This window comes from Myodes glareolus, chromosome X (genome assembly GCF_982192425.1).
Source record: "Myodes glareolus chromosome X, mMyoGla1.1, whole genome shotgun sequence".
Taxonomy (NCBI): domain Eukaryota; kingdom Metazoa; phylum Chordata; class Mammalia; order Rodentia; family Cricetidae; genus Myodes; species Myodes glareolus.
Genome location: NC_142053.1, coordinates 130867130 through 130890821, shown reverse-complemented (window position 1 = coordinate 130890821; position 23692 = coordinate 130867130). Strand labels below are relative to the sequence as shown.

Below are 23692 nucleotides of genomic sequence, written 5' to 3'. Positions count from 1 at the left end.
TCACTGATTTGGCTAGAGGCAGACTGGCCAATAACCGCCAAAGATCTGCATGTCTTCAACTCTCAGCACTGCGGATATAGACATATCCCATCACACCCTGACGGTGGGAACCGAACTTAGGTCCTCATGATTGCAAGCACATTATCTACTGAGCCACACATCCTCTTTCCCTCCTTTTTTTGACTCAGTGCCCTCATTGAAAATGACTATAATTTTGAAGGTTTATTTTTAATTCTTTATTTCATTTGTTTGTATGTCACTGTGCTTAAAAATAACTATCTCCTTTACTGTTAATTTGTAATAGATTTTGAAATTTGAAAGTCTAAGTCCTATACTTTTATTTTTTAGCGCTAGTTTTGGCTATTCTGAGTCCTGGTAGATTCTATATGAATTTTAGGATGATAATGTAATTTAGGCAAAGAAGTCAGTATGAATTTTCACAAGAATTATGTTGAATTTGTAAATCAGTTTGAGGTATCTAATCATCTTAGTGATATTATGTCTTATAAACCATGAGTATGGGTATTTTCTTGTTTAGAGCTTTCCCAATATTTTTAATCAATATTTTATTGTTCTTACTGGGAAAGTCTTGCATTTTTGTAAATATATTTCTGATTATTTTGTTCTTTTCTATGCTACAGTTAATCAAATTATTTCCCCCTTTAACCCATTAGTTTTGTATTTAGAATCCATTCACAGGAATTGTACTTGGGAATATGGCATGCCATTTCTATATATTAACAGTGTATAAATAGATGAGGTAATTGGTATAGCCATCACCTCAAACATTTATCTGTATCTTTGTAATATCAACAGTCAGGAATTATTTAATTTCCTTTTCAGATTGCTCCTTTGATTCTGTATATTGCTATAGTTTGAATGTGTCTCCAAAAAGTATGTTTTGAAAACTTAATTCTTACTGTGACAGTGATATGAGCCTAACGGGAGGCACTTAGGCCATAAGGCCTCCACCCTCAAGACTATATTGCTACTGATTGTAAAAGGACTTAAGCTCGGAGTTTGATCTCTTGTTTCCTCTCACCTTCTTCTGTAATGAGGTTCAGAAAAAAAGGCTCTCAAGAGGTGCTGGATCCTTGATCTTGGACTTCTTCAAGAGGTGCTGGATCCTTGATCTTGGACTTCTAAGCCTCTAGAACTATAAGCTAGTACATTTTAATTTACTATAAATTACCCAGTCTTGGGTACATTGTTATAGCAGCTCAAAATGAGCTAAGAGATATATCAACCTTGGATCTGGAAACTGTATTTGGACAGCTGTGATCAATATGAGAAAAGCGAAAGTATATTTTGGATAAACATAGAATCAAGACTATAAAATAGTTACTTTTCCTGGGTATGTTTGTGATGTATTAGTGCTTCCAAACTTTAATATTAAACACATGAATCTCCCAAGAATTTAATTAAAAGTCAGACTGTTGTCTTGGGCCTTGGGATGGGGCCTGGAGTTCTGCCTTTCTAGCAATACCTCAGTATATGCCTCGGCGCTTTTATTTATTATTTGCAAATTAAAATTTATTCCACATTAAAATACCTACAGTATATTATTTTCCCGTTTGACAGATAAGATGGGAGGGCAGGGTAGTAGAGGGAAGGCTATGATGTTTGTGCCACTATTGTACCAGGTGGATTGTATTGCCAGGCCAGGTGTTACTGTGGCCTGCAGGATTCACATCTGGGTAAGACTGGTGGTTATTTTTATCCTTCAGCAGTAGTAGTAGGAGCTAGTCCCCTAAGAAGGCTATGGCAGACACTGTTGTTTTACTGGTGATAATGAATGGTGCAGCATTAATACCATCCCTAGGGTGTCGGGCTATAAGTTTAAGACTGTGGGTAAGGCTCTGGCCATATGGCTGTGTAGGGAAGACTACAGATAAGTAACCACATTTTTCTACTACTTTTCATCAGAATATTAGATAATTTATGTTTCATAAGCAAAACATAAGAGACAATCTCTGTTGTCCTTAGCACCTTTTATTGAAGTATGACCCTTGATGACAATATGGCAGGCATATCAACGTCAGCCAAGAGGGGAATGGTGGAGGACACAAATGCACAAACAGTAAGAGTCAGAAAAATAATAGCATTACATGGAATAGACAACTCCCCAAAATTGTACAGCAAACACTGATTCTTTATCTATATACACTGCCCCATGCCCCACCCCTTCTAAGAATTTAATCTTCAAATAATACCATATTCTGCCACAGATTTATTATTGGCATACATAGCTCCTCTGGCAATGAGAGGGAACTGCCAAGTTCCACATGCATAGAAGTAGCCAGAAGTATACCCAACTTCTACCCTTTGAGGTTTGCTACTAGAAAAGTAGCACCCTTGGGGAAGGCTAGAGTTGAGGATGTAGTTCTGGTACCCCACACATCTTTTTTGGCACACGAAGTTAAGTGGCAAACAGAAATATGAACCCAGTCTTGAAAGAGGCTTTTTATATTTTTACTCTTTCCTTTCCTATGCATCCAATTTCTCCCTGGCTTTAATTCCAGTATATCTGTCTCATTCTCTAAGATTCTACTTGGGTATTTACTTTATATCTTGACTGAGTCTTCAATCATTTGACTTGAGGAGCATCTATTATCTAGATCCTGGGGATGGGAGGAGAATGGGTGGATGACAGTGATCTTGCATTGGCTCCCTTCTATCCACCACCCTGCTTTCCTATTAGCCAGTGAGGTCTATGTAAGTTGTTTAAAGGGAAAGAGCAAAAGGCCAGTAACCTTTGGGTGGGGGTTGCCAATCTTCTGACCTACTTTCATGCCCCTATCTCCTCAGGGACCTTGGAGGATGGCTGATCCTAGAAACCAAGACCGGAGAGAGCTATCCCATGCCAAGTAGCACTGGCACTCTGCAGCGCTGTTCCTCACTGTGGAATGCCACAGCAGAAGAGGAGGGCATGCCGGTGTCAGTCGATTGAGCTCTGCTACTCAGCTTATTTTTGAGGTTATCTTTCAAATACTTTGGCCTTGTATTATGAATCCGACTCTATGAACTCTTTTGAGGTGGGATGAATGACAAAAATGAAAGTTAAGGCTTGGCTGTAGTCCAGTGATATAGCACTTGCCCAGTATATATAAGGCCTTGGATCCCACTTCCAACAATGCTAAAACAACAAACACACACAAACCACAGTTAATAGTATTTTTGGTATCATATACTTAAGGTATAATAAACATAACAAAGGCTACAAATACCCAGCCTATGGCCATGATATCTAGCACAGTGACTGCTCCTTGTTCAACTATAGCCAAACAATCTTCAAAAGATAAAACACATAACTCTCATACATCTTCGAATGATACAACATGTAACTCTCATCATCCTAGTATAAGACATCTGAACTGTTTTATCGATTGTCCTAGGGCCCATTGTTAAAAGAAGGTAAGGCAAGTGTGGCTCTATTCAAAGCATCTCCTCACCTCTCCCAATTTCCCTTTTGGTAAGTACTCAGCCACCCTGAATAGAACAGGCTAGAACAGCACAGCACTGCACTACATAGCACTTCACTCACAGCACAGCACTGCAGAGGACAGCACTGCACATCACACCACAGCACTGCACAGCACTGTATAGCACTTCACATCATACTACAGCACTGCACAGTACAGCACTGCATATCACAGCACCGGAGAGCACTTCACATCACAGTACTGCACTTCACATCATACCACCCCACTGCACATCACATCACAGCACTTCACATCATACCACCCCACTGCACATCACATCACAGCACTGCACAGCACTGCACATCATACCACCCCACTGCACATCACATCACAGCACTGCACAGCACTGCACATCATACCACCCCACTGCACATCACATCACAGCACTGCACAGCACTGCACATCATACCACCCCACTGCACACCACATCACAGCACTTCACATCATACCACCCCACTGCACATCACATCACAGCACTGCACAGCATAGCACAGAATAGCGGCTACAGAGCTTCATGCTCAGTACAGATTTTGGGGTTATGCTTAAAATAGTTTGTAATCTTCCACTTGAGGGGAGAATGGCGGTGCTGAAATATCAACAGTGGTTATTGTAGAGGCAGCAGTACAAAAAAAAAAAAAAAAGCATACCCGGCAAACCACAGAAAAGGTTGCTACCCCTTAGAATACCCTGCAGGCCAAGATTCTCCCAAAACACACTGTGGAGATAATGGAAGGAGTGGCCAGTACTTGTAGCAGCAGTGAAGTTCCTTGACAAATTCTTTGGTTGAATGAGGTAACACTGCAGCTACAATGAACCTCCGAGGACCCTGAGGAACTCAGCAGTAACGTGTGGTGATGCCTGGGTTTGGTAGTTTTGGGCTTCTGTTGTATTGTTACAGATAACATCAAGGACTGTACCCAGTTAGTAAGGAACAGAAGACTGAGCTAGATGAAAAGGCAGTTTGGTGGTAATTCCCCTCTTGCTATTGTCCTGAATGCCTTTCTAGGACAGAAGCTGGCTACCAATGTCAGGTCTTGGCAAAAGAGACAGTTTCAGTTCTTTGTACATTAATCTGTGGTTTTACCTTCCATTCTTTTCATGGTTTTCATGATCAACCATGGTTTGACGATATTAAATGTAATATCCATAGAGTTAAACTGATTAATTTGAAATTATGTGCCATTCTGAGAAGTGTGATAGGATTTTGCTCCATTCCACATGGATCATGAATCATCTATTTATCCAGTGTATCCATGCTATATAGGCTACCTCTCTTCAGTCACTTAGTCCCCTCAGTGACGAGATTAACAATTGTGGTAAATACGGGGTTTGGAACTAGCCAAGATTTCAGGCGTCCACCAGAGAGGATGCTTTAGCACATAGGCCCAGAAGATAAGGAGGGATACTCTATGTCTAGATCCTGGATGGATCATAATTTTCTCTGGAGTCTGGCCCTGGCTGAAAACTCTCATAGATTTGCTTGCTTGAGGCTAGCCAGTGAGAAAGCAGTTGTTGGAAGAGTGCCGTCCACACTTACTCTCACGCATTCATGCATCCTGCATTGTTCAGTCTTAGGAGAGTACTCTGGCTTCAAAAGGCAGTTAGAAAACATTGAACGAACTCTGTTCAGGGATGCCATGGCCATCTAGACCTCAAGTAAGCACACAGCCAAGCTATGGTAGGGAAGGTGTGCGTTCAAGGGGAGAACTTTCTTAGACACTTGAAGCTATGGTAGGGAGAATTCAATGTCTTGACACTTGATTACATAGCCAGGGTGGACTCCGGCTTACCTATAGAAAATGTTTTCCTTCTGGCTAATCTCCCCCTCTCTAACTTATTTCTTCTTGCCTCATTAGTTAAAAGGGAAAAAAATAACATAAAAATAAATAAAATCAAAGGCCATTTGAAATATAATACGAACCCTCTTCCTCAATACTGAAGCTCTATCCAGAAGTCAGTTGCAAAAGAAATATTAGCGGAGAAGAGAGTCAAGTCCTGGCACACGACTCCTGGAGATATCAGGGCAAGAAACAAAGTAGCAGGAAGGCCATAACAACAACACTGTCAACTAGCTGTTGGGGAGGGTAGACATGGACGCACTTTGTTTAAACCTGGGTTTTACTGGAAGGGAGGATGAATACCCAACATTTGCTCCCCTTATATGCAATCTCTCCTTCTGTGCCTCCTGCTGTCAATTTTGGGTGAGGGCCTGAAGCTGGTGTTAGGTGAATGCTTTCAACTCAAGCAAATCTGTGGACAATGGCTAAGCTAGGTCACTAGCCCTAGGGAAGAGGGACATTGCAAGGCAGTTTTGTACTGACCATGAAGAGGGTATGTGGCAAGGGAGAGGACTGATGATGTCTTTGGTGTCCTAGTACAGAGATGAAGGCACTTTAATGGTTCGATGGGCAGCGAAGGGCTCCCACTCACTGGGAAAGAGCATGGTAGTATAACCACACCTTGCTGTAGCCCTTCAAGGTAGAAGCTTGGGGCCGTCCCAGGCTCTCTTTGGGAGATGGCTGAAACCATCTGTGAAGTACTTTCTATATACTTGGCTAGTGCACCTGCTACGGGAGACCGAAAGCACTTTCCACTGCACATGGGCAGGGGTACAGTGGCACCCGCAGAATTAGAAATTGTTGGGCCCCAAGTTCAGGCTCTCTTTGAGGCATTTAAGTTGCTCTTCCCCAAGTTTAATCTTCTCCTCCAGCTCTCTCTGTTCAATGATGAGTGCAGATTTCATCTTCACAAAGTGCTGGTAATCTTGGAGCTGCTCCTGAGGCAGGTATCGGGAGACCATGCTGAACACCAGCTTCTCCCGGCGGTCCACGTGCTCCTTCAGCTCCTTAGCATCTGCCAGCTGGCTTGTCAGCTGCTGCTTCTTCTCTATCAGCACCAACTGGGGAAGGAGAGGACCAATTAAATGCTATCCCCATCCCCAGGCATCTGTACAGAAGTCTTTCACCAAGGAAGCACCTATACATTCTGCTAATTAACCAGTCCCAGATTTCCTGCTCTGGAAGCATTTACATACAAAGTTCCCTTTCCTATAGCTTGAGAAAGGCAAGCATGACAGCACTTTGGGATGGGGGTGTGTGCAATCACATCTTTCCGGCTCTAAGTCTGTCTTTAAAGCACGGATCACCACTTGGTTTGGTATTGAGGATGCCTCCCGTCAAGTTGAACTAAGTCCCTTCCATTTGCTGAACTGCGGTGATGCTTTCTGTATGGTGTCTCTGTGTGAGTGGACATGAGTTGGGGTGTGTATTTGAGGGTGTGTGCACGTGTACGGACCTCTTACCCTGGATCAAAGCTACTTGTATAGGGGAAGGTAATGGAGTTTAATTCAATAATAACAGAATGAAATAACCTATAAAATGGAGGGCCCCTTTGCAATTCTAAGGGGATCAGAGGCAAATTTACTGCTGCTGCTGCGGCTGTTTCTGCTTCTGCTTCTGCTACTACCCCCACCCCTATCATTACCATCACCATCAATCACTACCACTAACAGCTAGCACTGATTCCATATGGACTCTGTTTTGGACACTATTTTATGTAATTAACTTGGATTATCTCAACCATCACATAAAACACATGAAGCAGGCTGTATGCTTATTTCATTCTATAAATGAAGCAACTAAGACAGAACAAGGCTAAGTAAGCTGCTTATAGTCACACAGCTAACATGCAGAATATCTTGTGGTACTAGAAAACCAGTGCTCACACTCTCAATGCTGTTTTTTGGCTCCCTTAAAAGCTAAAGAGGCGTTTCTTAAAGCTACAGCCTCAGGAACAACATCTGTACCTTCTCCTGGTTGGTCTCTGAATCGATGCTGTTGAGAGCATTCTCTACCCGAGCCAGTCGTCCAGAGAGTGACAGCAACAGGTTGACCACTTTGTCCAGGTCCCCAACAAACAAATGATACTTTTCAAACTCATTGGATTTGCAGACAGCTTTTAAGTTGGCCTCCACCTCTTCTCCAAGGGCAGAATTGGCATTGATATCATCCTGGAGCCCTCGTTGGGCCTCCCTCAGGACAGAAAGTTTCCGGCCAATGCTTTCAATGAGCTGAATCTAAGAGGGTTAAATAGAAGACAAAGGATGAACTTGGACTTCAACAGAAACAAATTTGGGCTCAGCAGAGCACACACCTGTATCCTGCACAAGGATGGTGAAGGCAAGAACATTACAATTTGGCCTACATACTTGTCTAAATGATCAGACTAAAAATGGAAGGGGGAGGGAAGGAAGAATAGGGGAAGGAAAGACAGAATGGAGACTAAAGAGACAGAGTGAAATCTGAGCAACTGAAAAGCAATTCCAGGTTTCCTTCCCTGTTTGGTAGGAATTTCCATGTTACCACCAAAGCTTTTGGTATTGGTAAGCAGTACCCAGAGACCAAGCCACATTGTAAAATGCAACTGAGACTATAACAAATGTAACTAGAGAGCTTCTAAGGCCCCAGATTGGAAAGAATTGTCACCAGATATTTGCTAATCACTTTATATGTTTTCCTTTGGTGCTTATTACAGTGTGCTAGCTCCTTGCCCCCTTGGATCATCTTTGAGGCCTTTGGATGAGAATGAAAATTCTGCCCATCACAATGCCTGTGTTTGACCTCTAGATCTGCCAGTTTCTATCTGAAGGACCTGAATGATTTGACTTAATTGAGCTTCACTTTCTCTCTTTGCAGAAGGACTGTAGTTAAGGGTTGTGTTCATTACACTGAGTGGTAATGATTCAATAATAATTAATATGACTTAGCACAGAAAGTGTTCAATAAAAGGTAGGCCACTGTTATTATTATTATCCAATATGAGCCATTACCTCCACTCTCCAGAACCATTCAGGTTTAGCTCTCCACTACATGATATTCACAACCCCTATTCTTAAATTTCTGAATTGATTCTGTAGCTCCATTTGCTCAGTTTCTCTGCAGTGGGGCTATTCCTGTTCTTTCTCCAAGGCCCGGCTTTGCTCCCACCCTTTCTAGGGAAAAACCTCTTCTAGAAATCTCTTAGTGGCCTCTTTCTTTTTGGAGCTTTGAAGCATTTTACCCTAGGGGTATAGCTCAGTCATACAGTTCCTGACACACATAAGATACTGACTTCCATACCTAGAACTGCAAACAAGCAAACAGAAAACCCCAAACAAAGTAAAATAAAACTTCTAGAATCAGACTTTACAGAGTGTGGTGGTTTGAATAGGAATGGCCCCCACAGGCTCATATATTTGAATCCTTGGTCATTAGGGAGTGGTACTACTTGAGAGGGATGAGAAGGCAATGGCTTGTTGGAGTAGGTGTGGCCTTGTTGGAAGAAATGTGTCACTGGAGGTGGGCTTTGAGGTTTCAAAAGCTCAAGCCAGGCCCAGTGTCTCTCTCTTCCTATGGATCTTCCCATGTATCTCTATGCCTATGGATCTAGATGTAAAACTGTCAGCTGTAATGTCTGCCTGCCTTGCTGCCATGATGATAATGGACTAAACCTCTAAAACTATAAGCAAGTCCTGATTAAATGCTTCTCTTTATAAGAGTGTCTGTGGTCCTAGTGTCTCTTCACAGCAATAGAATAGTGACTAAGACACAGTGTGATTTTAATTTGTTATAATTCTATTTCATGAGTGCAAGTCCAATCTCTTACTGTTTATTATCCTTCTCCAGGGAAGCACTTCCTGTGTGCTAAGTTTTGTTGTATTTCTTGTGTGATGAAATGCCCACGCAAAACAACTTAAAGGAATAAGAGAAGAACTTTGGCTCGCCATCTCAGAAGTTTCAGTTCATTGTGGCAGCCAGGAGCACAGAGAGTAAGAGCCTATACTATAGGTTTTCCTGCCCTCACACCTTTATTACACCTGGGTCCCCAGCCTATCTTCACATTCTGGGCATGTGTTCACTCACCCTTTGCTAATCCTCTGTGGAAATGTCTCACAGAACTCCCAGAGGCATGCTTTGCAGTCTCTAGGCACCTATCGATCTAATCAAGTCGACAAAATTAAGCACCACAGCCTAATCCTCTAATTTATAGCAATAATCAGTTGTGTGACTGCACTCACCAGAAGGCAATGGAGTAGAGTGAAATTTGAGTCATATAAACTGCTAGATACCAATCATGCCTTCTACGAACTCAGAAACTTTGGATACAAAGAAGTTTACTTCTTCATCTATTAACTAGAGCAGTCTACCTTTGTCCAGGGCGCTGTGACAATTTATAGTAAATATGATCACAGAAGCAAACTATTTACTGCTGTGTCTGAGACAATAAATGCTAAGTACACATTTATTTGTGCTATTGTTATCATAAACATTATCATTACTATTATTATAAGGAACTCAGGAATATATATATATATATATCTAGGGGCTGGAGAGATGCATCAGTGGTTGAAGTGCTTGCATGCAAGTATGAGGATCATAAGAAGCCAGGCACAGCAGAATGTATCTGTAACCCCGACACTGGGGGATGATGGAAAAAGAGGGATTCCCAGAGTTCATTGATGAGCTATTTTAGCCAATCACTAAGCTCCAAGTTTAGTGAGCGCAACTTTCTTAAAAAGAATAAGGTAAGAAACAACTGAATGCAATACCCAGTGTTGACCTCCAGGCTACACATGCACATGTACACAAACATATGTGTGCACACATAACATCCTGGTGTAGATAAATACCAGAACGAGTAAGAGTGAGCTAGGAAGCAAGAGGGAGTGAGAGCAAGCGGGTGAGTGAATGGAGAGGGGAGGAGAGGGAGAGAGAGAGAGCACCTTGTTTAACTAAGAGGTTCTGAATGACATGATGCTATCCTGGTTGCCTACAGCTTTTGTAGCCAGTATTGCATTGTGGTTAAGATCATAGACCCTAGCAACATTGTTTTGAATGTCATAAAGTAGTGGCCTGACCTATAACACATTACTCAACTTCTGTGGACTTCAACTTCCCTACAGGAAAAAAAGTAGAATAACAATAACACACATATCACAGCGTGGTTATAAGAATTAAATGAACTAATACATGCTGAGGATAGTATTGTGTGCACAGGAAGTAAGCTCCATTCAGTGTTTGAGTTATGATTATTCTAGTTTAAGCTTCTGGGATGGGTAGGTTTGGAGTGTTCCTTTCTAATAGTTCATTTGGGAATGTTGAAGGTGATCAAGACTAGGAGGTTCCAAAGCCTGTTGTCAAGAGAAGTCATGGAATCATCATGTTTGTGCTTGGAAGTGTGGGAAAGATCAGCAAATCCACCAAGAACTGGGAGCCCAGGGATATGAATGAGGAAATATAACTAGGTTTCAAAACATCCTCGATTATTTTGTCACCTTCCATTCTCCCATACAGAAGTCAGTGTCAAAGGAGGACCCACTTGGATTTTCACTTACTCACTGGGGATGCCAACCCTCTGGGGACCGAGGAAAGAATGAAGACGCAGGGAGCACTTGGTTTTTCAGTACCTGGCTTCTGTAGCCTGAACTGTTAACCTGGAGAAGGTGTACTTGTATGCACTGGAGGAAGCTGGCCAGTCATTACAGGCCCAGCCAGAGCTGAGCTGTTTTTCTGGAACACCGCAAACTGATGACCTTCCCCTCCTTTCTCCCTTACACACAAACACTGCCCTGCCCTGCCCTGCCCCACCTGCAGCCATTGCAAATCACCCTCTGCTATCCTGTCCTTTACCGTTTCTAGTCATCTCTCTTCCCTTAGCTAGACCTTCATTATGTTCGTCCCTGAATAAGCAAGGAGAAGCTCTGCCATGTTCAAGAAACATAGACTCCAAGGAGGAGCATCTGGATCAATGCAATTTGACACTTCCATGGTCCAATTATTTCCCTGACATTTTGCTTCAGATGGAAAAATGGAAGGAAGGCTTCTGAAAATGGCCTTATGTTTTCCTACAGGTCATGTCCTGAAAGAGAAATATGGGCAGAAGAGCAATTTACATTGAGTTCACATGCCCACAAAATGGCAAATTGGGCCTTTGAAGTTGCTATGACAACTCTATTTGCTTATGAAGTAAAATAGGTAAGTGCAAGGGGGGTAAAATGATTCCAGGAACTTGATTAAAAAACTAGGCTACTGGTACTTAGATGAAGAAAGGGAGACTTGGAACAACAACAACAACATCCCCATTTACCTATTTTGTATTTTCAAGAGATAATTGACCATCATTGCAAATAAATAATAGTCTTCGAGCCTATAATTTCTCCTTAGTCAGTCTGTTCTCTCTCCCAGAAACTTACAGAGAATACGAATTAATGGCACTACCATTGGTCAGAGCTCTGATGTGCCTTAGGCAGTGACTTAGATTGCTTAATTCAAAAGGACAGTATGGGAGAGCAGAAATCCAGGACTCATTTAGTATATAACCTTGGAAAAGGTAGTCCCTTTAACTGGTTAAAATAACAGTGGGGGCGATAGTAATACTTATCTTGCAGGGCTAGGGCTGTAGCTCAGCACTACAAAAGAAAGAAAGTGTGGGAGGAGGGAGGTAGGGAAGGAGGGGAGGGGGAGGGAGGTAGGAAAGGAGGGAAGAATGGAAGGGAGGAAGGGAAGTTGATTGCGGATGCAGCTCACTGCAAAGAGCTTTCCTAACACATGCTAGGCCCTAGTGTTGGTCCCAAATACTTCAAAAATTTCGACTGAGACTCTTTCAGGTTGAGCATTTAGATCAGCAGCAGAGCACCAGCGCAGACCACATAAGGTCCTGGGTTCAATCCCCAGTGACAGGCAGACAGACAATGAGAGAGACAAACATACACACACACCCCTCCCAAACCCCTGTAGCAGGGTGGTTTTAAGGACTAGAGAGATAACAATTAGTGCTACTACTGTTGATCAGAGAATAGACTGCGGGGAGGCTGTTTGATTTCCATACTGAAACACAGGCATGAAAGACATACTAGAGGGCGTGGAAGGGCTGGTTGTCCTTCAGATACTTAGCTAAATGCTGGAAATCTCTGGGACATATGAAAACCTTACCTTTTTTTGAGCCAGTTCATAGTCAACTCCCTCCTCTCCCAGGCCTGCCTCTGCCATCTCGGGCTGCTCTTTTAATTTATTCAGCAGTTCTGCCTTGGCCACAGAGATATTATAATATGCCGAGTAAGAGGTAGGGATTCCTGGGCCCCCCGGAGGAGGTGAGAAGTGCTGAAACTCTTGTCTGTGGAAACAAAAGGTAACCCTTTGAGCACTTTTGTTCAGAGACCACTGATGTTTCTCCTTTCTTGGTTTTCTCGACCTGTAACATATGACACCACTTTCCCTAGCTGTTATAAAATGGACCAGAAGGCACTGTTCAAACATGGACAGGTCACATGGAGGCTATCTACTAGCCAAGCAATGGAAAACTTGTAGAAAGTCTATTTCTATATCCTTCTATGTGCCTGCCCTTAGCTCAAAAGACATTTTTATCATCTGGTTCAGTCATTAACACACTATTAAAACAAAGACCTCAAAGTTGTAGGCTTCTGATGATAAATGATTAGTTCACAACCTTTAGGGAGGGACTGGGCAGCAGATGAATAAATGTGTTCCTTTATTCCTGGGGACCTTTCTTCTGCCTAAGTACAGCCCCTACTCAGCCCAGCTCTACCTGATCTGCTTGATTACAAAGTTACCCCGTGGCTTTCCTCATACTCATTTCTTCTATCCTGTTGCTACTCCCGCTTGAAATGGTCACCCCACTATAGATTTCCCATAGCAAAGAAGTCACCTGTGACCTCAACCATGGCCACCATTTGGAAGGCTGGGATTAGCATCCCTGCCAAGAATTTCTCAGGGTCCATCCCATCTCTCACAGACTCTTCTGACGTTGCCTCTTGTAGGGCAGCCCTTTGGCCTGAGAAGGGGCAGCATCCCTCCACTTACAGAATATTCTTATTGGCCCAAGCCTCCTGCATGGTTGCAGAGTGAAATGGGGAGAATGAAGCCAGTGATACCAGGGGCTTTAAAAGTCTAGCAGCAGAGCCTATTGCCTTGGGGCCACAGTGGTGCTTCGCAGAGTCCCAGTCAGAGAAAGAAAATTTCTCCTTAGGAAAGAAGTAGTTCTAGTTCCACCCTGGCTTGGAGTTAAACTCAGGTGATAATAAGCCTTCTTGTCTAGTGAGAAAAGTGGGAAAGTGAAGGCTATAATGTCAGGTTTCAGTAACGAAGGGGTGAACAATTCTGCTCAGGGTTCATGCAAGGGAAAAGTCTACCCTCACTATAGTGCTGTGTGTACATTTGTATGTATGTATGTACATACGTATGTATATGTATATATGCACATATATACATATACAGCAATATGCATATATACATATACATATGTATGTACATACATATTCCCTTTGCCTAGCAGCTACTCCTACCACCCACCTGTCTGCGTCACTAGTCCTTTCTAACCTCTAGCTGTTTGAAAGGGAAAGTAAGAGAAACTCATTAGTCATTTTTGAAGCTATTTGTAGCTCTTAGATAAAGGTCAAATATAATAGCTAAAAAGGCTCCACAGCTATTTACTGATTCATGCTATGCTGTCTCTCAATTCATCACACAAAGGCAACCTGGGCATGCCAATAATCCTCACTCTAGAGACACTTACTTAACACAGAGGGTTTCAAGCTTAGAACTATTATATTAATACACACACACACACACACACACACACACACACACACACAGTGCTTGCTATACCCCAGAAACTGTCCCAGGACAGGTAACACACATGTGCACATTTGGACACTCACAACTGAATGCTCATCATAACCACTTTACAGACAGGAAAGATGAAGAACCGAGAGGGGAAAATTATATTCCCCAGGTGAGCAGCCAGTAAAGTGCACAGCAGCGATTCTCCTTCGGCCACCTGACTCCACATCTGTGCAGTTATCCTCTACTTTCTTTGATGGCGACCAATGAACAACTCGATACTCTACAAACCCCTGTTTGTAAGGAACTTTCAAGCTGGACTATGCCTCTGATATCAGAGAAGAGAGAATATTATGGAGGGAATGAAAAGAAATGAGCTTTGAGAACTCCTGTTTATAAGAATTTATGGTACACATCAATTTTCGGAGTCAGAAAGTGTACCAATGCAAACTCAGGTGCTCCATGGAAAGTCAGTTTGTTGGCCGGTACAACCCTGCACAATATTACAGTAGGTCGTGTGAAGCACTGTGCTCCAGGGGTCTTTTCCTCATTACCCTCATGAATGGGAAAGGGATTGGAAGAAATCTATAAGAACCTAATCTGAATTTGAAAGTAAACATTAAACATAAGATCAGAACTTTCCACTGAGTACCGAGAGAACGTGCTTAGAGTTTGCAGTGCCAACCAGATCTACACTGGCATCAGTTATTAGCCTGGAGCAACGACTGATGATTTCCACCACTTCCTCTCATACATGCTACAGAATTTGTAACTAAACAGTAAATGTGTGGTAATGATACTGTGGCTTAGCATGGCTGAAATTTGGACATCTTTTGTTGCTTTTCACATTGCAAACCTTAAACATCTACTGGGCTCAACACTATCTATCTTATACTTTCCTAGAGTCTGAAGAGAACCACCAGGACCGATGGTACTGAAACAACGCTGTGGGCTATGACTTGGACTGCCTGCGATCTTGTGAGAAAGTAAGGTTCTTTCTTAGCTTCACCTTTCTCACCTGAAAGGTAGAGGAGAGTACTTAAAACTCTCTACTAGGTTCATTAAGGGAGACTAAATCAATGGCCAAATAAACCCATCCTAAACGAAAACAACTTATTCTACACCTAACCTCTCAAAGCCTGCAACCTAGCACAGCACATTGCAAAGCGGCAGTCATTTCTCTCATCATTTGCTGACGGCCTCTGCTGCTCCCCAGTACCACTAAAGGTTGCTGGAAGACTCTTACTAGCTTAGGAAAAAGTCAACACACTCCCACCTTCAAATGCCACTTCTACTGAGTGCATGTTGCTTTCACATCACTGTAAACCCGAAGAACGAGCACATCACATGTCAGGAACGAGCTGTTCATGAAAATACTTAAAATCAGGCTCAGCACACAGTAAACAGGTGAAGAAACTTCACCTAGGATGGAAATGATGCTCTTCCTTAAATTTTTTATCACCAGAAGAAACATTTAGAATTGATTTTTGCAGCTAGAGGCCAAGCTTGGGTGCAAATGAATGTATTCCCTTGCATCCTATAATTTGTTACAAACAAATGACTGGAGCAGGTTATACAATGTTTAGAAACAGTGATTTCTTTCTCAGTGGCCCAGGTGTCAGGACAATAAAGAGTCATAAGGGAGAAAAGTCCATAGCCTAGAACTGCTACTTCTGGTATACATTACCCTGTAAGAGAGAAGATAATGCTGTACCGTTCCCACCCAACTGGAAGAAGAAGATCTTTCTGAGAGAGGCTGCACAATAAGATGGAGAAGGAGAAGAGAAGGAGGAAGCAGGGAGCAGGAGGAGGACAATGAGGAGGAGGACGTGGACGACGAGGACAAGGATGCTGCAGCAGCTGCAGCTGCCTGCATTTGGAGGCAGATAGATCTGCAGCAGCTGCAGCTGCCTGCATTTGGAGGCAGATAGATCTGCAGCAGCTGCAGCTGCCTGCATTTGGTGGCAGATAGATCTGGATTTGAGTCTTTGCGGCACAATACTGAATTAATTAGTCCCTTATTTTGCTCAACTCCGGCTACCTCATTTGTCAAATGGGGATGATAATGGCCAACAGAGATGTTGGGAAGAGTAACTTAAATAATGTACATTAAATGTCAGGCAGTGTCTGGCACATAGTAAGTGCTTAATTGAAAACTTATTCGATTATCTATTTAGCCTTTGAAATATTAGTTCAGTGCCTACTATCTGCCAGGTAACCTTTCAATCTTCCAGCTGTAATACATGACAAGCACAGCACAGCTAGTTTCTGCAACATATTTTCCATTTGAGAAGGAGCCACATGTGGTCTGCTAAGGGCTTCTCACAGAGCCCAGGAGCTGGGATTTATAAATGCTTTCCTTATGGCACCTCAGAGAACTGCTCAATCAGTGCCAGATAACCAAGTAACAAGATTAGCCTGTCCATAAAAGTCACATAAACAAGGTATTTCTAATAGCAACCACTCCCAGGCAAGATCCTGCTATAAAAGGATTTAAAGAAAACAATTAGGGGACACCTGTCTGCTCATCCCCAGTGGAGCTCTGCAAGAGGGAACGGAGAGCTAAGAGGCCAGACACTGAGCAATGGAGATCATGAACACACACACACACACACAGAGAGAGAGAGAGAGAGAGAGAGAGAGAGAGAGAGAGAGAGAGAGTGATGCCCAGATGAGCACTCACATAGAAGTCAATGGCAGCCCACAATCCTGTTTTGATCTCTCAGCCCAGTCAGTTAGCCCTGTCAACTGCTGCCTATTGTCTGGCAAAGCAAACATGAAGAAGCAGGAAAACAAGAGGGAGGAGAAAGTGGAAGGGACAAAGAATGTCCTTGGCTATTTAAGGAACCATCAGAGCATCTAGTTCAGCAACATCTTTCTTCTGGGACTGGGGGAATGATTCAGAGGCCCAGGCTACTTTGCTAGAGCAGATAGGAGCCAGGCTTTAGAAAAGGCCGAGGACAAGCCAAGAATGGCTCATGCTTTCATGATTGGGGGTCAGATATTGATGTTTACCTTATAGAGCTATTGAGAAGCAATAGCATATTTTCTCAATGATAAGGATAAAACCTTGAACTTCATTTCCTGAGCACCTACTATGCATCAAGTATCTGTTAATGTCCTTTACATGCAATATGTTAATAGTCAGAACCTGGTAGAACAGGTACATTATCTATCACACCTGTTTTCCAGGTAAGAAGACTGAACAGTTGCTAACTAATAGAGGGGAAATCTAATTCATGTTGCTGGCTGCCTTTTCTGGGACCCATTGTCTTTTCCAAACACTTACTTTGGGGTCACAGTGGCTTCCTGCTCAGTTGTCCTCCACAATCCATGAGCGCCATAATAGCAAGGAGGTTGAGCTTTCTCAGGCTGGGCTCCAGTGTGGCCCCTTACAGGAGGCACAAAATCACTGGGATGACGAGCAAAGACCTCTTGCTCTGGGAGACTCTGTGAGGCCTGCCTTGAGGCCTCCAGGTGGCCCACCTTCAGGGGTTGTGGCTGTTCCAGGCCCTCATCTGGATTAGGGGCATGGGAACCAGTGGTTTCTGAACTAAAATATTGGGGTGGAAGGTCCTCCTCTTTCCGTCCCTCCTCCTCCTGCTCTTGCTCCTTCTTCTCCTCTACTTCCTCGTCTTCCTCATCACACCTCTGCTGCTGCTGCTGCTGCTGCTGCTGCTGCTGCTGCTGCTGCTTCTGCTGCTGGGCTGCACGGAAAAGCCTATATTTTTCCCAGTTGGGAGGAGGAGGGCGAGGGGGAGGGAAAGCCTTCTTTCGGGCCCCAAGGAGTTCTGGCTGAGTCTCACTGCCTTTAGTAAATGGCTCCCTCTGAGGCATCCCCCAGGCCCGGGAGTTTGGAGGCTCCAAGCTGATGTGACTCTCTGAGAAGGCTCGGTTTCGCAGTGGGCGGGGCATGGAGGCAACAGAACTCCCATCTTCATAAACTGAAGATTCCTCTCCTTTGTTCAAGGCGAGTTTGAAGTCTCCAAGGAGGTCAAGAGATGAGATTGCTCGGTAGTTTGACAAGTCCAGTGCTGGGTTTTCAAGGCAAGGGTGGAAGGGAGTAGACCATGAAAAGTTGGCCTTAGAATGAGCCATTTCCCTGCAAAACAGAAGAAAAGTATTGACCAAGAGAAGCATGTGGTGGATAGGCCCGTATTTTGGATGACATCATTTCCACAGTTAAAATGACTACAGAACTCTAATAGATGCAGTAAGTGTAATGGCCATGCTGACAAGAATATAATTATGAAGACAACAAACACATTTTGTGCATAAACTAAGTACTAAACACTAGTGCAGTGGTTCTCAACCTTCCAAATGCTGTGGCCCTTTAATACAGACCCCTTAATACATGTTGCGGTGACCCCCAATCATTAAAATTATTTTGTTGCTATTTCATAACTGTCATTTTGCCACTGTTATGAATTGTAATGTAAATATTGGTATGTAGGACATCTAATCTGGGGACCCCCAAAGGGTCACAACTCAGCACTAGTGTATAGTTTCAGTGCTTTCCATGTTCAAACTTATTTGCTCATTACAATAAACCTAGGAGGTAGTTCTTACAGTTTGGATTTTAGAGTTTGGGAAAATGAGACATAGTTAGGATGAGGAACTTGTCCAGGGTTATAAAGGTTATGAGGTAGAGCTAGGATATGAACTTCAACTGTTTAGCCAAAGTCAAAAATAAACACATAGCACCCCGGTCTATTTATGGCACTCAGTATGGAAATGCGATAATCTAGGACTTACAATCCTGGTTTTCCTGCTTTATTTGATGATTTCTCTCTCTCCTGTTTTACTATGTAGGTTTCTAGTGCTTAGAAATGTACAGTGATTTCCATAATGAATGCCCGTGGCGCCGCTTACTACCCAGAACCAGCACAATTTGCTACTTTACTATGAAAAGTGCACCAAGTTTTCTTGTATCTCACTCCCCACTTCCATTCTCCTACTGCCTATTTGATGCAAGATAGATTAGAAATGAACTACATATAACTTCCCTGGTCTTACATGTGTGCTAAGAATACTAAATAAGCTATTTGCAAGGATCTACCACTTTTGCTTAAAAATATTTCCTTCTGATCACATCACAATCTGAAATTTCAAAAAGAACCATTAAATTATAGGCTTTTTTGAAAACTAACTTTCAAAGTGGACCAATTATTCTGTTACTCAAAAATTGAGGATGGGATAAAGAAGAATTAATAGCATGAGCAAATATGAACTCATAGAGACTGAGGAAGCAGGAACATCGCCTGGACAGGTCTGTACCAGGTCGTTCCTGTACACACGCACACGCGCACACACACGGCTTCCAGTTTAGTGTTTTTATGAGATTCCTGAGTGTGAGAAAGACTCTTGTGCCTTCTATTGGACTCTTTTCCTTCTATTTGTTTGTCTCATCCAACTTTGATATGATTGTTTTTGTTTTATCTTATAATATTTATTTTGTTATATTAAAATGAGTGAGTGACTGTAAATCTAGACACCACTGTAAAGGCTAACAACTGAACTGGAAGAGAGAGAGTGTTCTCCATAGGGTGGCACTCAATGCTTGTGTCAACCACTCTAGGGTAGGCATCATGGTCAGGGGCAGATGACCAACATGTAATGGACTCCACAGTTTTGTTGTGTGATTTCATTTGGCTATAGTTTGTTTTTAGGGTGTGTGTGTGTGTGGTAGCATGGTTTTATTTTTTCTTGGTTTTGTTGTTATATTGGGTTTTGTTTGTTATTTTGAGAAATAATTTAAAGTTGTGTGGGTAGGGAAGAAGAGAGGATCTTGAAGAACTTGGGAGAGGGGAAGAATATGACCAAAATATATTCAAAATAATATATATATATATATATATAAAGGTATATATAAAGGTTAAGCATCTTATGAAACAACTGTAAGTAAAAGTATGTTATTAATTAACAGAACCAACCAGTAAATTTAGAAATAAAGTAAACTAATCAAGCATGGCGACACACACCTTTAACCCCAGCACTCAAGAGGCAGAAGCAGATGGATCTCTGTGAGTTTGAGGCCAACTTGATTTACATAGTAAATTTCCGGAGAGTCAAGGCTATATATACTACAGATTTCTTGTCTCAAAGACAAGAAATAAGGTAGACTATAAAAACATCATCTACACAAAACATTATAAACAAGGAGATAAAAATTATTCAGTAAATCTTTTGAGACAACTTTTGATCAGTGCTATACATGTGTATAAATACTTAATATTTTATGTTATATATTCGTATAAGAAAATTTTGAAATTTAAAATATGATCTCTCATATGAAAATACTTTTAAGTTATAAAAGATAATCTCAAAGGACAAAGTTCAGTTTTATTTGAATATTTGTAAAATGTCAAACTTGTATATGGTAAGATTTATCAAAATGAAATGACTCTCTTCAGCTGATTATAAAGAGGTAAGCTCTTTAGACTTATGATCTGCTTTCCTATGGCAGCCTGTGAGCAATCAACATCATGCTGCGTCCTGCCTACTGCCAGGAAATTCCAAGGGTTCAATTATCAGCAGAGAGACTATGCATTCAAGAGACATGACAATGGCTGAGACTATCTCTTTAAAAATAACAGTATACATAATGCTAACCAAGCTGAGATAAAATGGGAACAAACCATCATTCCCCTCATCACTAGTTCCCACATAGATCAAAAGCTCATGCCCACATATCTTCACTCTACCGGAGCCTACCTGGAGACTCCCCATGCACAAATGATCCAACCTAGCATATCCTCTCCAGGAATAAAAAGAAAAGAAAAATAGTGAGTGGACAGCAAAAGGATGACCAATGCATATCAGGTAGAGAGGCCCTTGCTCATGACCTTATCTACTATTCTTAATTGCCCCGATTCTAGTTGGCATTCATTCTTCTCCCAAAGGAACACCACCACAGTGCTGACAACTGGAATACATGATAAAGATCTCATTACACGAATTCTTTCCCTTTCTCCCTCCTTTCTCTTTAGGTCTGAGCACATGCATATATGTATGTGCCCCCCACACTGTATATGCATGTGTGTGTGTGTGTGTGTGTGTGTGTGAGAGAGAGAGAGAGAGAGAGAGAGAGAGAGAGAGAGAGAGAGAGAGAGAGTCTTGTTATATAGTCTAGGCTGGCTTTGAACTTAAAATCCTCCTTTGTCAGCCACATAAGAGCAATGTTAAAGGCATATTTTGTTATACCCACAAATCCTGGATCTTCATGTAAAAAAAAACAAAATCAAACATCATAAGCAAAATGTAAGACTGTTTCAACTTACAAATTAAAATAAGAGAAAACACTAACAAAGACTACACTTTCTCTTCAGGACCCCACTGAATATTTTTAAATTGTCTATATATTGAACCAAAGGCAGTACAAACCACATTCTCAAATCATAATAACGTAATACTGGAAATTAATTCCAAACCTGAAATATGAAAATGTATAGTATGTAGAAAGCAAACAGGAAAACTTTTGCATTTTGGCTAAAGAGGAAATCTGTAACTGAGAACATCTAGAAATCATCCGAAGCCAGAGGATATGCTTCACTAAAGTGGTAGCTCAAGGAAAGTTTACAGCTCTCAACACACTATAAGATGACCTGGGAACACACAGCTCTAAATGGGATGTCTCCATCAAATCCCTCCCCTCAGATCTCAGGGAATCTTGTGGAAGAGGAGTCAGAAAGCGTGTAAGAGCCAGAAGGAATGGAGGACACCAGGAGAACACGGTCCACTATATCAACATGATCAAAGCTTATATTAACTTACAGAGACTGAAACAGCAACCACAGGGCCTGCACGGGTCTGCACCAGGGCCTCTGTGTATAAATTATGGCTTTCAGTTAGTTTAGTGTTTTTATGGGACTCCTGACTTATTCTGACTCTTGTGCCTTCTCTTGGGCTTTTTCCTTCTGTTGGTTTGTCTTGTTCAACTTCTATGTGATAGTTTTTTACTTTTTCTTAGTATATTTTATTTTGTCATGTTTTGCTTTTATCACTTAGATTCCTGTTCTTTTCTAATGAGAAACAGAAAAGGAGTGAATCCAGAGGGGAGGAGAAGTGGGGAGGAACCTGGAGGAGCAGAGGGAAGGGAAACTATAATCAGAACATACTGTGTGAGAGAAGAACCTATTTTCAGTAAAAGGGGAAAAAAATAACACCAAAGTAAAATAAATGAATTAAGTACTCAGTCAACAAACTCTTTAAAAAAGATCCAAAATTAATCCAAACAAAGAAGGAAAGTATTTTAAAAATAGCCAAAATGAATAGAGTAGAAAACAAATTATATAACTAATAATGAAAGATAAAAACGAAGGGGTTTATGAAAGGGTTTGGGAGAAAAAGGAAGGGAAAATTATATAATTATATTAAAATCTCAAAAACAAAAGAAATTAAACTTTAAAAAGAAAAATGAAATAGTAAAATTGACAAATGATTTACTAATCAGATAGAATACTCCCGATTGTTTTATATTGCTAATAGACGAGATAAACATTTCTCATACTTTATAGCCTTAAGTCATGAATCAAAAGTAAATTATAGAATTTCAAACAGAGAAATAAGTATATATGCACAATGGATGAAAACAGTAAGAAAACCTTTTGATATAACCATTTGGAAAACTTTGGGCAATTTTCTGAGAAACCACCAACTGCCAATATTGACTGATTGGAAAAGAAACTATAGCTATCATAGGGAAACTCAAAGTAATTAACCAAAAGCACACAAATCACAGTTTTGTGTTGTTATGCCAACCTTTAACGAACATACAATACTAATAAAATATACACTTTCAAGACTCTGAAATCTAGGGAAGACAGAAGGGATTTAATTCCAATGAGTAGGGGACATAGAAACAAACAGTAGAGACAAGTTTTTTCTAAGAATGTATATACAAAGACTTAAAGTACTAGTGAAAATAATCTAGAAGGATGTTAAAAAATACTACACCATAAACATGCAAGCTCATCTTCGAAATTAAAATCTCATTTTAGTATTGGAAATTCTATTCATATAATTGACAATACCAATAGATCAAAAGATAAATGTTATAAAACAGCTTCCTTGACCTAAAACATATTTGATTGAAATTATTAAACCTTTCTAGACTTAAAAAGCAACTATCAGGAAAAATGTAGCTAGCTCTGTAAATTTATCATTGTTTTTATACCCAGGGCTTCATGCATGTCAGGCAAATGTTTTATCATTCAGCTATGCACCTAGCTCAGCAAAACAGTAAAGACATTCCTATGAGAATTGAAAAAAAGAGAAACTGCCTACTTTCCCAATTAGTACTTAATATTATTCTGAAAATGAAGATTTGACATGATGGATATGTAAACAGTGGAAGGTGGTTTTATGCATAGATGATATAATTGATCTGAAAATTCATGATAATTGAAAATGTAATACCAACAGTAAGAAAATTCAGTTAAGTATCAAGGTATAAAAGGAATATATAGAAACCAACAACTTTCTTATACATGCAACAATCAGAAAATATAATGGAGGCTAAGACCAGGTTTGGCACAGCAATTAAAAAGATAAAAGATCTACGAATAAACCTGAACAAGAAATACCTATGACCTA

At 41.3% G+C, this 23692-nt stretch overlaps 1 protein-coding gene across 3 annotated transcripts in view; it reads right to left on the bottom strand.

The window, feature by feature from the left end:
- Nucleotides 1–1974: 1974 nt before the first annotated feature.
- Shroom4 (shroom family member 4) overlaps nucleotides 1975–23692 on the bottom strand; it is a 203680-nt gene continuing 181962 nt past the window's right edge. For all 3 annotated transcript variants that reach the window (XM_048461482.3, XM_085684438.2, XM_048461483.3), the window contains 4 exons: nucleotides 17388–18200; nucleotides 12452–12632; nucleotides 7288–7557; nucleotides 1975–6381 (listed from right to left, as the gene is read on the bottom strand). In XM_048461482.3, coding sequence (XP_048317439.3) covers nucleotides 6112–6381; nucleotides 7288–7557; nucleotides 12452–12632; nucleotides 17388–18200 — 1534 coding nt within the window. In that variant the 3' untranslated portion in view covers nucleotides 1975–6111. The remainder of the gene's footprint in view (nucleotides 6382–7287; nucleotides 7558–12451; nucleotides 12633–17387; nucleotides 18201–23692) is intronic.